General features: G+C 41.6%; 1 protein-coding gene across 1 annotated transcript in view; it reads right to left on the bottom strand.

Moving 5' to 3' along the window:
* LOC139212940 (actin-binding LIM protein 3-like) overlaps positions 1-15,189 on the bottom strand; it is a 41,601-nt gene extending 26,412 nt beyond the window's left edge. The window contains exons 1-3 of the mRNA XM_070843517.1: positions 15,055-15,189; positions 11,707-11,871; positions 800-983 (exon numbers count right to left, since the gene is read on the bottom strand). Coding sequence (XP_070699618.1) covers positions 800-983; positions 11,707-11,871; positions 15,055-15,073 — 368 coding nt within the window. The 5' untranslated portion in view covers positions 15,074-15,189. The remainder of the gene's footprint in view (positions 1-799; positions 984-11,706; positions 11,872-15,054) is intronic.
* Between the last annotated feature and the right edge of the window lie 608 nt (positions 15,190-15,797).

Here is a 15,797-nt window from a genome sequence, read left to right as displayed (position 1 = left end):
AAGCATCACCTACAGTGCTCCTGCAAACCAAACACAGGAACAGGAACTTATCGGCCTGCAGTTCTCATACATAACTGCATTTTAATTGTAAAGGGCCACCCGCGGCATGTAAGAAGTTGTGGACAGACTTGTCAAGTTATTATGCCACAGCATGTGGTGCTCTGTGGGAATCTTGTTGCTTGTTATAGTCGCAAGTCACCATGAACAGCACTGAAAGGCTCCCCGAGGACATATAGAGCTAACAATGTTGTTAAAAATGAGAAGCTACAGTGCTCCAAAAAAATTAAGGGGGCACTTAAATCACACATCGGATCTTGATGAACTAAGCAGTTCAAAATCTTGTAACATTGAGTAATTTGTTGAGAACAAAATGATGTAACCGATTGAGGGCTGGATTCAAAATCACTCAAAAATGAAATCACAGGCTGATCCAACTTGTGTGAATTTCATCACAGCGACTCATAATGCGGCTCAGTAGTGCGTATGGCCCCCATGTGCCAGTATGCATTCCCGCCAACGTCAGGACATGCTCCTAATGAGACGGCGGATGGTGTCCGGGGGATCTCCCAGACCTGGATTAGGGCATCAGTGGGCTCCTGGACAGTCTGTGGTGCTACTTGATGGCGTCGGATACACGCAATGACATGTTTCTGAGAGTTTGGTCAGATACATGCACACCAGGAGCCCGCTGGAGGTCATTTTGCTCCTCCTGTTCCTCCTCACACAAAGGAAGAGATACTGGTCCTGCTGCTGGGTTTATATAAATGCTGCGATTATACAAACAAACACTTTTCCATACCTGCAGATGCTGCAGACGAAGCAGTGTGGGTGGTAGGTCCTCCCCAGGGCAGATACCACCTCTCCGGTGATGTACTGGTCACAGCTGTCACACTGGGTCCCGTAGAGCCGCTGGTAGTCCTCAGTGCAGATGTACTCGCCAGAGTGGTGGAAGAAACCCGAGTGCACCAGATCGCAGCCACACACTGGAAAGACAAACAAAAACAACTGAATCAGATCACTTTGTAGCTCAGAAATACAAGACAGAGAAAACTGTGCTGTGTGTGGGTATGTAGAGGGAAGTTTGTCAGGCATATTCTCAAAATTACCACTAATATGAATATATTTCATATAGTTCTGATTATCATTTCACACCTATAATTAAACACACATTTGCAGTGTACAATCTGCTGCTGTACTAGTCAGCCTGCTTTGACACAAACACCAGTGTTAATCCATTAATCTGGAGGTTTCGCCTTCTGGTTTGAGGGCAGTTAATAGTACACATAGTGAGTATTTTGCACGTGTGTGCTTATTGTGGGGGTTGGGCTGTTGAGAGTGCAATCTGTTGTCCCTCTGATCTCTGAAGGGTTAATACTATAATCTGGTTTTGGGGATTAGGACCAGAAACAATCTAATCTGTTAATTTTTTACAGTGTGAGGATTCTCTGTGCGTATGAGAATGTATAGTATACGTGCCTGCGTCTAAAAAAAATACACAAAATATATGCTTTTATATGTATTTATGGAGGCCGTGTGTGTGATAGATGCATGTCCAGGCAAAGAGACACGCGAGTACACACACACACACACACACAGTGTTATACTGACAGCATGATGTATGGCTTTTATTTAGCACATGCAAAGTCCTTCAGCCAAATGATTGCTTCTGGTCGAGTTGTGCGAAGGGTGAAGAGGCCTCTGCTGAGCTGGTTGGTTAGACACTTTAAAATGAGCTAAACGACGATTTGCTCCAGCTACAGACTTTATAACAGCGTCTGCCTTTTGGAGGCTACAACCCAGCCATATCCGCTTATAGTGCAAGGATGTTCATCACGCATGTCCCCAAAATGAACTGAATGACTGTCGGTGTCAGTGCCACACTTCAGCTCTGCACATGTTGACACATTTCTGTCACTTTGCTGTGACCTGTAGTGTACAAGTCCAGCCAGCTATTATATGACCTAAATGTACTGTAAGTTAGACATCCGAAAGGAAGCCAGCAGATCAAGTTATCTGACAGTGACGAATTGAATGTCTGGTCTCTAATTAAGCTAATGGCTCTAAACCCAGTGGAATGAATGGATCTGATCTGATCCGAGCCAGCGTGCTAAGTGGCTCAGACACAGACAGAGAGAAAGGGGGATACTGTAGAGCAAAACAAGCAGTCTAGCTGCCTAATTTATGTGTCTATTGGAGCCAACCTGAACACACAAAGCAACAACTCCTTCTTAAAGTTTCCTTGACATAAGCCTCGAGCCAAACACATGAATCATATGATTTTCATTTAGAGAGAAAAGCTTTAAAAGGCTCTGATGAAGCCCAAAGACCGTGAAATCACCTCATGGTAATTTTATATTCCCTTTAAAACATATAACCTTGTAATATTATGCAGAAATTAACATGGTATTGCAGTTTTATCGCCAGAACGCAATTACATTTTATCCTCTAACTGCTGATCATAAAGCACCGGCCTTATTGCCAAGAGCCACATAATTGTGAGCAGTACAGGAAGATTGTTGTACAGAATCAAGGCAAGGCAAGTTTATTTGTGTTAGCACCTTTCAACAACTAGGCAATTCAAAGTAAATGCGCAAGACGTAAAAAGGCATTCAGACAAGATATAAAAGAAAACACCAGGCAATATAAAAAGACATACAAGACTTGTAGGAGTAAAATAAATGGGGAGTAAAAGTAGAGAATAAAAATGAGCTAAAAGTGCGTGAATGAGTACATAAATAGTCACAAATTTAAATAAAATCTTAAGTCCTGATCTAAAAGAACAGAGACTTGGAGTTTTCTGGGAGTTTGCTCCATATATGAGGTGCATAAAAACTAAATGCTGCTTCTCTGATACGACCTGAGAGATCTGGACGGTTCATGACAGAGCAGCATTTCAGAAATGTATTTTGGCCCTAAACCATGCAGAGCACAAGTAGAATTTTAAAGCTGGACTAAAGATCTGAGAGCAGGACTGGTGTGATCCACTCCGCTGGTCTGAGTGAGGACTTTTCAGAGAGACCTGTGAAGACGGCACCGCAGTAGTCGAGCCTACTGAGGACAAGTTTATCTAAATCCTGCTGAGACTTTAAGTCCTTTAATTCTTGATATATTCTTAACACCTGATCACGACAACACTCATTCATTTTTCTGTGTTTTAGCTGAATTCCTTCAGAAAAAGAGTCAAACAGGATGGACCTCCTGCACACTCCTGATTGTATTTAAACCATAGTCCAAAGTTTTCACCTGCATGACATAATTTCCAGTCTGTTTGCAGAATACATACTGAAATTTGATTTTCCAACACAGATATAATGGCTCTGTTCTTTCTCTCAAATAAGTTAATCCTCATGACTTATAACTTATAACTGAATGATCTTCTCAGTTTCATTAGTTTGAAGATGCGAAACTATTTATTCCATTTAGGACAGAAAGACTGGGGCATCATTCTCAAACACGAGGAATACAATACAGTATTTTAGTTTCCCCCCTACTCCTCTGTCTCTCATATTGTATTCTTGTCATGGCAAAGCTGCTGCTGCACATCTTTAAAATGCCAGCGTGACCTTTATCAGTCTGCCAGAGATTAAGGCTGTTCACAGTGGAAGAGTTACAGCTGATACACAATCACACTCACTCACAATCACTGTATATCAACACACACACACACACACACACACACACACACGTGTGTATGCAACACACTGTACATTTGTTGTTCATGTTAAACAAGTCAACCATTCTTTTTTTTTTGTTTTTACAATCCAGCGGTATTCAAAAGCCAATACATGTTGATGCATATGAAGAGTAAGGATTCACTGAAGATATGTGCTTTTCAGCCAGCTGTGACAACATGATGTATGCAAACCTTCATACATGTATATATGTATACATGATATACATATAGGGACACACACTCTTGGATGATAGCCGGGCCCATCTCATCTTCGCTCACCCCGCTGATGGCATTCACACATTCATCACTGTCTAAATGGAAAGCTATTAAGAATGTGGAGGAAAACAGGAAAGAGAAGGAGCTGTTGAGGCTTGGCCTCTCTGGAGGGACCACTGGTATTTTTGGATTTCAGATCGCAGGCCATTTTTTCCCCTCACACGCATCCATGAACATTCACACTGACTGAGCTTTTAGAATCTCATTTTAGTATTCAGCTACGATATATTCAATGTCATGATTTCGACAATATGATCCAATCATATTTGAGTATAGTTTTTATATGTCCAGCAACCTGCTAAAGAGTTTTCATGCTTTTTTTTTACTGGTTGTTTATCCAGACAAATGGCATGGCAATGTCTACTGGTCTGAAATAGCTCAACACGTGTTGGATGGACTACCTTGAAATTTTGTACAGAGATTCATGGTCTGCAGAGGATGAATCTGACTGACTTGGTGGCCACCTAATTTTTCCTCAAGAGTCACCATGAGGCTGACGTTTGAGGCTTTAAGTGAAATGTCTCAACAAGTGTTTGATGGATTGTACTGAAATTTCATAAAGACGTTCTTGTTCTCCTCACGATGAATTGTAATAATGTTGGTGATCCCATGACTTTTCATGCAGCACCTACATCAAGTAAAAAATTCAGGTGTATTTTTGTACTAATTAGCAAATGCCATTATAGGAATATGTTAAATAAAGATGGTAAACATTATTCCTGATACACATCAGCATGCTGACATTAGCTATTTGCAGAAAGCACAGCTGTGCCAAAGTACTATTTCACAGAGCCGCTAGCATGGCTGTAGCTTTGCTGTCAGTGCATCTTTATTAGACTGATAATAACCTAGTTCAGGTCTCGGTACTAAAACGTTGCTCCTGCTAAAGATGAACAATGACAACGCTCAGCAGATGAAAATGAAATGTAGAGAATTTTTTCTTGTAGACAGAAAGTAAATAGACTCTGATTTATTCCAAACATTCATGAGTTTCATGCAGTAGATGGAGTACTACCAATAATATCTGTACGACGAGCATCAGCCTGTCAGGAATCACATCAAAATAAGAGTGTGCTAAATAGCCTAAATAAGTTCATTAAACAACAGATTTCATTTTGCAGATTTACAATGTAATTCTAATAGAGGCAGAAAAATGCCAAAGCAGAGCACTTTCTGAATCTAAACGAGCATGTGCCGCTACCATCCATTATATATTATATATTATTCCCTCTATGTCACATGACATTTTAGTCTTTCAGGGACGGTCGGGACAAATCTTCCTGCTGCCACTTGAACTAGCTGACTGAAGCTTCATGCTCAAATCGGTCAAATGCTTGTCAGTCGCCTTAATGCCCAACCCATCTAGAAAGACCTTATGGCCCCACATGACCTCACCCTGACCTCACCTGTTGCCCCAAACTCATTTGGTCTTGTCTTGTGTGCTGAATCATCACTAACTAGACACTTCCCTCAGAGACAGCAGAGTCCTCGACACAGTAGTTAAGTCCTATTGTTCAGAGTGGTAATTAAGTGATCACCAAGGTGATCGAAAAATGTGTTGTTTTTTAGCCCTACCTTTATGTGCCGTTTGTTATTTGTACCTTTCATTAATGAAAAAGCGACTTAAGTGAATTCAACCTCCACTGGCTTCTGCTGGACGGTTAATCCGGTGGCAGAGAGAGTAACAGCATTTTTACGACCGTCTACAACCATCTGGAGAGTCATCCAGCCTCCACTCTGTCACACCGTGACGTGCTGCCAGGAATCCTGGGGTCACGTCTGTGTAGGGACCTGTATAACTTGTTCTCACCAGACAGGAATAACGATCGAAAAAAGATTTCACAGGAAATAATTCAGGCCACATCTAAATCACCCATTATTATGAAATTAAAGCACAGGGAATTTGCTCATTTGTAAGATGTCGCAGTAGCTCAATAAGAAAGCTAATGACACAGGCACCGCTGCAGTTTGGGGTTCAGTTATCACTCGGCAAGTCAAATGATTAGATTAAAGTCAGAGGAAGGTGATGCCTCTGTAATTAAATGCATGTATGATTTAAACATGATGTTAGGTTAGGATAGTAGTTACCGAAGTGGAGCCTCGGAGCCGTTACAGGAGGAAAAAGACAACTTCTAGCATTCTTTGTTACTGCAAATGAGACATTGTTGATGTCATTCGTTCTACCTGTGCCTCTCCTGGACTCAAAATGTGCACAGAAAAAGATCTATGAATAAATAAAGAAAGAGAAGAGCTGTGATGCTTGTGAAGCTATCAAGATGCGAGGAGAAATGACAATTTAAAGTCAGTTAAAGCAACCTAGCGAACATATCAGTCATTTCCAAAATATAAAGAAGCCGTTATACTGGCAGTTTGGGCAATTCTTAACTTGAACATTTTCCATAATGTTTGTTTCGGCCTCCAAAGAAGGACATAGCAGAAAACATCCAGACTGTTTTTCATAACTATGAATCACAACAGCTTCCAGCGTGCCACGATGGTGTTGCAAGGAATAGAAACATCCCAAACTGAACTACTTGACCAGACACATGCAGGAAGTAGGTGAGGAAATCAAATCAAACATCTGTGATGGGATTATGTGTTGGACATGAGTGCGTGCCAACTGGTTTGTCGTGAAGTGAGCACTAAAAATATGAAATGCCGCTGATGACATTTCTGGTAAAAGGCTCCATTTTCTAGATTTTTTTATAACTGATATTGTAATATTTTGTAGTCCCTACAGTTCATTCCTCGTTTAATATCAGCGAAAAGTCTAAGATGTTTCTAACTGTCTACTACAGATCAAGAAGAAGGGAAGGAAAAAAAAATTTCAGGTCATAAATTCATAAAATAAATACAAATACATGAATAAATAAAATCATGCTTTGATTCCAACATCTCCTCCCTTCTTCAATCTCCGCTTCATCAGTTTCACTTCTCACCAGCCTCCCACTTTCCCTCCCTTCTGCTCATTAGGGGGCAGGTTCAGCTGCAGTTCGTCAGAGGCACTGAAGTATTTAAATACTTTTCTTCTGCATCTGTTAACAGTGATTTGTAGCCTATTAGAGTGAAGTGCTTGAGGTCTGGATACACACACACATACTAACACACACGATTGGCAGAAAGACAACAGATAATGATTTCTTTGTTTACCGCCAGCGGGGCAAAAGCAAAGGGTCGAGGGAATGAAAGAAAGAGAGGAAGGAAAAATAGATCTCAAAAGAAGAGATATAAAATGAAGATGGATGCAGGAAACGAGAACTCCTGGAGGCCTGCCTACACATGTTGACTGTCTCATCTTTCTGATCCAGCTTCCAGATACAGTAAAAACATACAAGCAGGCACAGAAACACACACAAAAAAAAACAAGCACACTGACCCACTGTGGAAATGCTCATGAAAGCACACACACACACACACACAGTGCTACACAGCTGAGCTGATACAGCGATTAATGCTTCACAGTTTGTCCTTGAAGTCTCTTCTGAAGAAAGAGCCAGGCCATCCGTGACTGTCTGTGCTGCTGTGGGTACACTAATACTGATAAAATGCACTGAATCTTGCTCCGTGTGTGCTTCGCTTCTGAGACGCAAACTTGTTTCAGTCCAAAGTGGGTCAGGCTTTGCAGTAAGCTTTAGTATGTAAGAAGAATCATATGGGTCTCTTTTATATTCTGTCGAGAAGGTGAAGACTCCAAATGAATTAGTGTGCGCCTGTTGTGCACCACCTTCGAGGAGAGACTCTTTAATCAAAAAAAAATATAGTCCTGAATGGGATTTGAATTTTATAATAGACACTTTTATCTCAGAAAGACTTGTGACATGTTTCATTGTGCGGTGAGAATCAGACTTTTGGTGTTTTGTCCTTTTTTTTTTTTTCCAGCAATGATGGAGTTTACTCTTCACAAAAAGCGATGCTATTAAGTCATAGATGATGTACATGGTTCAATTTTTTGGTGGAAAAAAAAAAAAAACTAGGAGAGGAGAGGTGGGGGATTACTTTAGACGAGACGTGGAGAAAAGAGAAGAAAGGCAGAAGGGAGTCGAGGGAGAGATTAGAGGAAGGGGGGAAAAGAGAGAGCATCACATGTGAGGAGAAAGGGAAGCAGAGAGCAAAGTGAGGGGATGAGGATGTGGAGGAAGAGACGAGGGAGGGGAGGGGGGGGCCCAGGGGAGGTATCAATGAGGCCATCGATCTGTCCATCCAGTGCGCGTCTCCTGTCTCCTGTCACTGTCTTCCCTCTTCTATGTGCATCATCAACGTGGGATGGATCTCCTCGCCGTTGCTCCTCTGCATTTGCATGAGTGCGATCAGGATGGACGGATGAATCAAAGGGGGGTAGAGGAGGGGAATGGAGAGGGGATTTAAGTCTAACCGAGGGAGTGGTGGTGGAGTGGAGTGGAGCATCAACAGCACAAATATGTACCACAAAATGGATTTGGTAAATGGGAGTATTAACATTTGTTAGTCTAATTGAGGAGTTACAACTGCATATTTGCATACTCAGCAGGCGACGGAGAAAATATTCCAAAAAAACTGGCACCATTTGCTTTAAAATGAGGACAAATTTATGAATGTGCTCCATATTTTCTGAGAGGTTTTATGAGAGCAGAAAGATATTATTTGCCGAGTTGCATTTTTCTTCCTCTTGTGAATGATCGGCCTTGTTGAAAACGTTATTGGTATGCAGTCTGTTCTTTGTTCTTTTTGCTCTGACAGAAAATAGTTTTAGTGGTAAAATGTGAAAAGTTTCATTTGTAATTGACCCAGGTGAAATATTTAGCTGAAGGAAGAGATTGCAAGGTGGTTGTTATTATAGTTACTTCTATGAAAAAGACTTTGCTTGTAGATATAAAGCTGCTTTACCATCAGAGATTTTGCCTAACTGTTCACAGCATGGCGTCCTTCTACCCCTTTCATACACATTTAATAAAAAGCTGATATTCCCGTCTGTTTACTTTATATAATAAATCTGCTCAATCAATTTAGAAACCGTATTGATAATGATACATGCATGAAATTACACTGATTCTATCAACGTTGCTTGCTCTTACAAGACCCAGTATGATTTAGTCACCAGTTTTATTACACAAATTTAACATTTTAAAAGTTTAAACAACTGTGAAAGCCTCCATCCAGAGGGTTTAAAACATTCTTTAGTTTAATGTGAAGTTTGTCTTTATGTCCAAAATACTGATAATAAAATGCTAATAAAAACTAACAGCCATGTCTACAGCCGCTCTGTGAGCATGTACATCTCAAATCATACACAAACACACGTAGGTTTGCTGTCTCATCTATCTCACTCTGCTCATCTGTTTCCATTCCTCTGTCCAAAGGAAAACTCTCTTCAATCCCAAATAGTCACACTAACAGAAGATTACACTGTTTACCAAACAAAGACGCATTGTAACTGTCTGACATTCACAGCCACAGACAAAGAATGTGAGACAAGAGAGCGACAGAGAGGGGGAGGAAAGAAATGAAGAGAGAGAAAAAAATAAAAAATAGACGCCTGTGTACTAAAAGCTGATGATTTGATTCTCGTCCACCTCATCAGCTGATGTCTACTCAGCCCACGGTCCATTAGCTAAAAGTCATTAAGCTTACTCTGCAAGATCAATTGTCCATAATAATAAATACTTTAATATCAAAGAGAGAACACTTCCGTCAATAAATCTAGCCCGTGTCCCATCAGATGGAATGAGTGCCTCCACTGGAAAAACACAATCAGTCAATTAGACAATCAATTATTTAACCAAACAACCAATCCAAGCGGTTATTTCAGCCCAGGTTATTTTTAAAGGTCATGTTTCATAAAATAAACAAATTAATAAATTAAATATAAAACCCTCCTCTTCTGTGCTTTGTGGCAGAGTGCATTCAGGCGATGTTACCGGCAGATCAAACAGAGAAAACAGTGTTGTCTTGCTGCACGCTTTGGGAGCGCGTGGGTCCCGGTCTGTGAAAAGGAGGTTAGCTGGTTGGAGTCTGACTACGGGCTGAAAACCTGCTGACTGCACTGCTAAGCTTGCTGCTGACTCCAGACCTCTATTTGTGCGCTCTGTCCCACCTGCTCACTGGTGGAGCTCAAACATGCACAGACACACAAATACTCAAGTATGCACAAACACACACACACAAACACACACACACACACACACACACACACATTTGGGTAAATACAATTTAGAGGTGCGTTTTCCTGCTGTGAAAACCTCCCGTTGTATTTACACTTTAATTTTCTATGTGGAACATTATTAGTTGCAGTTTTATTTCTATTCAACTTTTTGAAGGTGCTGCTCAAATACAAATCTTTAATTTAGAAACACTGTTCAGATAATTGTGTATGTTATTTTGTAAGCAGCTTATATTTACACAAATGTATATGAGGAGTATATCTGGCAGTAGAAAATAATTCAAAAACAGGAGTCCAACAACCTCCGAAAAATACGAATACAAATACACAGACTTTTGAGATAGAGATGGTAGCTTTACGTTACAGCTTTACTGGAAGGTACACTTTAAGTATAAACAGTTTATCATATAAAAACCTTGTTTTAATGGAGTCTTCAAAGTCTTCTACTTGGAAGAGAATCAATCTTTTTAGTCTGTGCGTTCATCACTATTTAGAGCATCTGATCGTGGATTTGACCACATTTACTGAGAATAACACACACATTAGCATCTCTACACAGGAAATCAGCCTGAAATCAAGCTCTACGGTGAAGGAGTGTTTTGGAACATTTTGGAAAATACGTTTATTTGGTATCTTGCTGTGAGTTTGATGAAAATGCACTCAGGTCTGTATGCAAAATATGAAGCAAGAGCAGGGATAAGCAGGTTTAATCAACTTTGGGCAAAACTAGGCAAGTGGTTTCCCCCAGCTTCCAGTCATTATGCTAAACTAAGGTAAGCTAAGCGACTGCTCACTAGCTTTATATGTAGTGTACAGACATGAGAGTGGCACCTAATACCTGGCAAGACAGCAAATATACATATTTTCCAAAAGGTTGAACTATTCCTTCAAAGGTTCTGCAAGGATACATTTCTGCGTCTTCACGTACTCATTAATGATTTAAAGTGTATAAATAACACGAAAAAGTTGGGCTATGTTTGTGAGAGGGACGCTACGATGCATGTATCAAGTGTAAATATGACACAGGCCCGCAGCACGTACCGTACCCCACTTATCCAAGCCGGTGTTTATTTAGACACTGATTGTTCTCCAGTGGACTCCAGTGGCTGCTGGGATATTTAGACAAAACTACAACGCCTCTAATGTGTTAAAAAGATAGAAAAATCTCCCCATCTTCCGCTCGCTGCGGAGATATCGCATGTCACATCTAGTTTCTGGTGATGGTGACATCCAGTTACTGATGCTTCAGTGTCACTGAATGATCTCACATATAAAAACAGTTTGTGACTGACTTTGATCCTGGTGGAGTCATTGTTCAGTTTCTGTCTCAGCGAAGACGGAAGCTATCACTGATTCAATTGTGCTGGTTCCTTCTTGTCTGAGCACTGGCAATAATTTAGTATTTAATTATGCAAATTGATGTGGGTGGAATCCACACATGGAAACACAAGCATTAGTCCAAGATTGAAAAATAAATGAATATGAAACGTGGTATTTGGGTGTGGGAGTGGAGAATGGAAGCGGATGTGAGTGTAGGCACATATGTGTGCACGAGAGGTGTTAGCATGCACTGAAAATATGAAAGTGTGTGTGTGTGTGTGTGTGTGTGACAGCTTTTTACCTTGGCATGTGAAGCAGTGAACGTGGAAGTGTGTGTTTTTGACGCGCACCACCTCCCCGCGACAAACCTCCCCACACCGCTCACACACGATGGGAGAATTTCCGCGGCTGGAGAGAGAAGAGCTGCTGTTGTTGTTTCCTCCATAAAGACCTGACTGGTAGTGAACTGTTGGGAGGAGAAGGAGAGGAGGAGGAGAGGAGAGGATCAAAAACATGTCACTTATTGTCATGTTGAGGCCCTTCCTTTTGTCTTCCTTTCAATTGAATTCAAACATCTGATCAAAGTCTGATAAAAATGTGGAGCAACTGCCACAGAAAGATAAGGGATCTGATGCACTTTTTTTTTTTTTGCTCATGCAACTGTCTAGTTACAGGAATGTGTGACAGCTAAACACAAGCTTTAATGTATAATGAATTTTAAAAACGCAGAAAAAAGCAGAAATCAGATCCACAAGTTGACTAAATGTAATTCTCAAACATCAGTACAAATATTTGAGGCAGATTTGTTCTGCCTCTCCAAAAAAAAAAAAAAATCATTTCAGGCCTTTTAACGTCACACAAACACTATGGCAACCAATCCTGGTGGATCAATAAGACCAAGTAGAGACGCAATAAAAAAAACAACAAAAACGAACAACGTGTAGACAGACACACACAAACATTAACACATACACACTCAACTGAAGGTTTAGAGGAGACGAAGGAGGCTTAGTGATTTTGTAGTGGCTCCTGGAAAGTCTGTTACTTTGCCAACTATTCATTACAAGGTGGTGGCTTAAGACAGACAGACAGACAAGTGTAAATAAAGAGACTAACTGTATACTTTATGTACTGTGTACATCTAAATGTACTTTACAAGTTTGTTCTATTGTTGTAATGGCACAGATCTGCCATTATAACACTTACCTTTACATAAATGTAGCACACTTTTCTAGACATGTTTTTTTTTTTCCTAGTTCTAACAGCACACCTAGAACTGCATCGTACATTGTGAATTGTGCACATGACAATAAAGCTTTGACTTTCGAATCCTCGGATTCTATACATGCAGATCATGACAGACATGCACGCTACGAGAGACAGAAAAGGGCACAGTGGGGCCGTTTTGGGATTACGCCTCTTTCATCCTCTCTTATGAAACTGGTCAAATCCCTCTTAGAGAAACAAGTCCTTTCTTTATGCTGTCTGAAACACACACACACACACACACACACACACACACACACATATTATGCTGTCATGGTAGGACAACAAGACAAAAGGGCAGTGGAGTGAATTGATTTCACTGACTGGCAACATATTTGATCAATACTGATTTTGATTTCCTCTAACAGTCGACTGCACTCTACTCAGTGTGCAACAATCTGAGCAACAGTTCTACTGTATTCTACTCAATTCAATTACATTACAGTTAATGAGGCTGCACCACAGAGTATTATGCAATCACAGGACAACCAACACGCCGGCAGGTTAAGCTGATGGCAGCAGGAGAGAGACAGAGAGAGTTGTGAATCTATAAATGTTTTCGGGGAGGGAAAAAAAAAGGTAAAACTGGGACAAAAATGTTTCCTAACAAATTGTATCATCAGAATGTGTGTGTGTGTGTGTGTGTGTGTACATGCATGTGTGTGTGTGTGTGTGTGTGTGTGTGCAACACAGAAACTGGCATTCGTTCTGTAGCCAGATGGCAGCACAAGGACTGGAACCACAGACATAGAAAGATCTAAGCCACCTATGTATGTTTGTGCGTGTGTGTGTGTGTGTGTGTGTGTGTGTGTGTGCAGTGTGCAAGTGTGAGAGAGAGAGAGAGGCCGAGTGTGTTATTTGTGTGTGTGTTTGTTATTATTAGTAGGCTTAAATGTTGTGTGTTCTAGTTTATGGAATTGATGAAGGTGAAAACATGTCGTATGATCATATACACGTGTTTCTGTTTGTGCTTCTGTGTGCGTGTGTGTCTTGATACAACTGATCAGCAGCCAGGCAATATCCCGTGCTCACAAAACCTGTAACCGCTGTAGACAACAGTGGCTCCCGACCCCTTTCCACTTGGGACCCCTTAAAACCTTAAAGCCATGTCGTCTTGCCACCGCTCATCAAATGTACGCTCAGCTGTGGCCTCATTCATTTTGTTTTTTTTAAATTCTATAAGCTTTAGGATGTCAAATCAACTCATGATTGACTTCCCCATAAAAGTCTGTGTTATTTGATTGCACACATGTATTCTGACCTTTGACCTCGTGGATAAACAGCCTGGATCCAAACCAATAAGGTCTCCCACAGTGCGAACCAAACCAGTCAGCCAAAAGATAATCCTCTTCTTTTCTGTGAGAGATTTTTGGGGTTACAGTCGCTCAGCCAGGGCCCCTCTGCTACGCTGACATGGTCATATTTGTATCAGAGCGCAGCCCCACTGAAACCTTTATAAACATCTCCCTGAGGTGAGCTATGAAACTGAAGGGCTGCTTGGAGGTGTGAGCAGCTGCTGTGTCACGTCTGCAGAGCCACTTCCTTTCTGAATTTGGGGATTTAGGGGTTTATTACCCACTTGGTTAATCAAAACCTGCTTTATGTGGCTCTGTGTTTAGACATTGGGATATTTTAATATGTGGCTGGCACAGCGTAGACTAAAGATGTGTGCTTTTGTCTTCTGGCTATCAAAGAACAGCAGGGCTCCTTTCTTCTCTCCAAAATATCAGAGTGGCTGTCACAGGCTCTTCTCACTGTCTTACATGACTATCATTGATTGCAATAAGCACCAATTCCTACAAACACCACCACAGCCACAAAAAAGGACGAATGGACAATTAGACATATTTCTTAAATAATGAATGAAATGATGGATAAATTGATTAGCTCTTGTGACTGTGGGAATTTCTTCAGTGGAGGAATCCCTGGTTATTATCAGAAAACACCAAACCTACAATCAATCCAAACACAAACTGACAACAATGAAAATATCAATACACGGTGTTATCCTCCGTTTCTAACCTTCTCTGACAGACAGCCGGCTAATGACACAATGAAATACAGTGTCAATAAGTGAGCGGGTGATCAATAACCTCAGTGAAGGGCTGTTTATGTCCACTTCAAGTTAAACCCTCCCAGGACACTATGGTATTGATTAGGCAGAAGCAAACACACATACACAGACTCATATGAACACCCTCATATTCTCCCCACTTTCACTCACACACACACACACACACACACACACACACACACACACACACACACACACACACACACACACACACACACACACACACACACACACACACACACACACACACACACCCTACACATGTGCACTTAAGCTCACACACTTATGACACATGACACACCATCTTACCATTTGTGGGTCCACTCATGATGTGAAGTAGAAGTCCAACAGCTTTAAAGACAGTCCTCCTCAGACTCGATCAGGTAAAATAAGCCTCCAGCAGCAGGATAAAAGCTCCAAATATGACCAAGCACTCCTGTCAACTCTCACTGTCCCTGTCCGACTTAAAACTCTCCCTCCCTCCCTCCCTCCCTCCCTCTGTCTCAGCACTGGAGAGGGCTTTCCCTGCTCCTCCCGGCAAACGGATTACACAGCCAGGCGGCAGACTACTGTACCCCTCCACCCTGCGTAAAAGCAGCCGGTTGAGAAATTAAATCGAAACTAGCTGGCACCATCCTCCTCCACCTCATCCTCACGCCTTCAGCTTCGGCCTCTCCCACCCAAAAAACCCCGGCGGTCCACTGGCTCGGTGCAGAGACGTCCATCCCTCCCTGAGCAGTCAGTGCGCTCCCGCAGACGCGTGCGTGCCCGTGCGCTCCGGCGTGAGGACTGAAATGCTGGATGGTGACTTTCTGACGGATTTCACAGACTGACCCGGCAGGACGAGCTCCTCTCATGGTGCGAGAGCGCCGAGTAGCGTCGGAGCTCCAAACTGCCAAAAACCAACCAGCCAAGCTTGGACGTACAGCAGTCATATGGCTCTATAGCCCCCAATATGGTTTAGCACTCAGGGGGGGCCAGAAATAAACTATGAGGAACAAATCAAACCAAACAGTAGAAACAAAAAGTCATTAATAAATAAACCACCCACT

Source organism: Pempheris klunzingeri, chromosome 14 (assembly GCF_042242105.1).
Source record: "Pempheris klunzingeri isolate RE-2024b chromosome 14, fPemKlu1.hap1, whole genome shotgun sequence".
Lineage (NCBI taxonomy): Eukaryota > Metazoa > Chordata > Actinopteri > Acropomatiformes > Pempheridae > Pempheris > Pempheris klunzingeri.
Note: the sequence above shows the minus strand (reverse complement) of the source record. Positions and strands in the feature narration are given on the sequence as shown.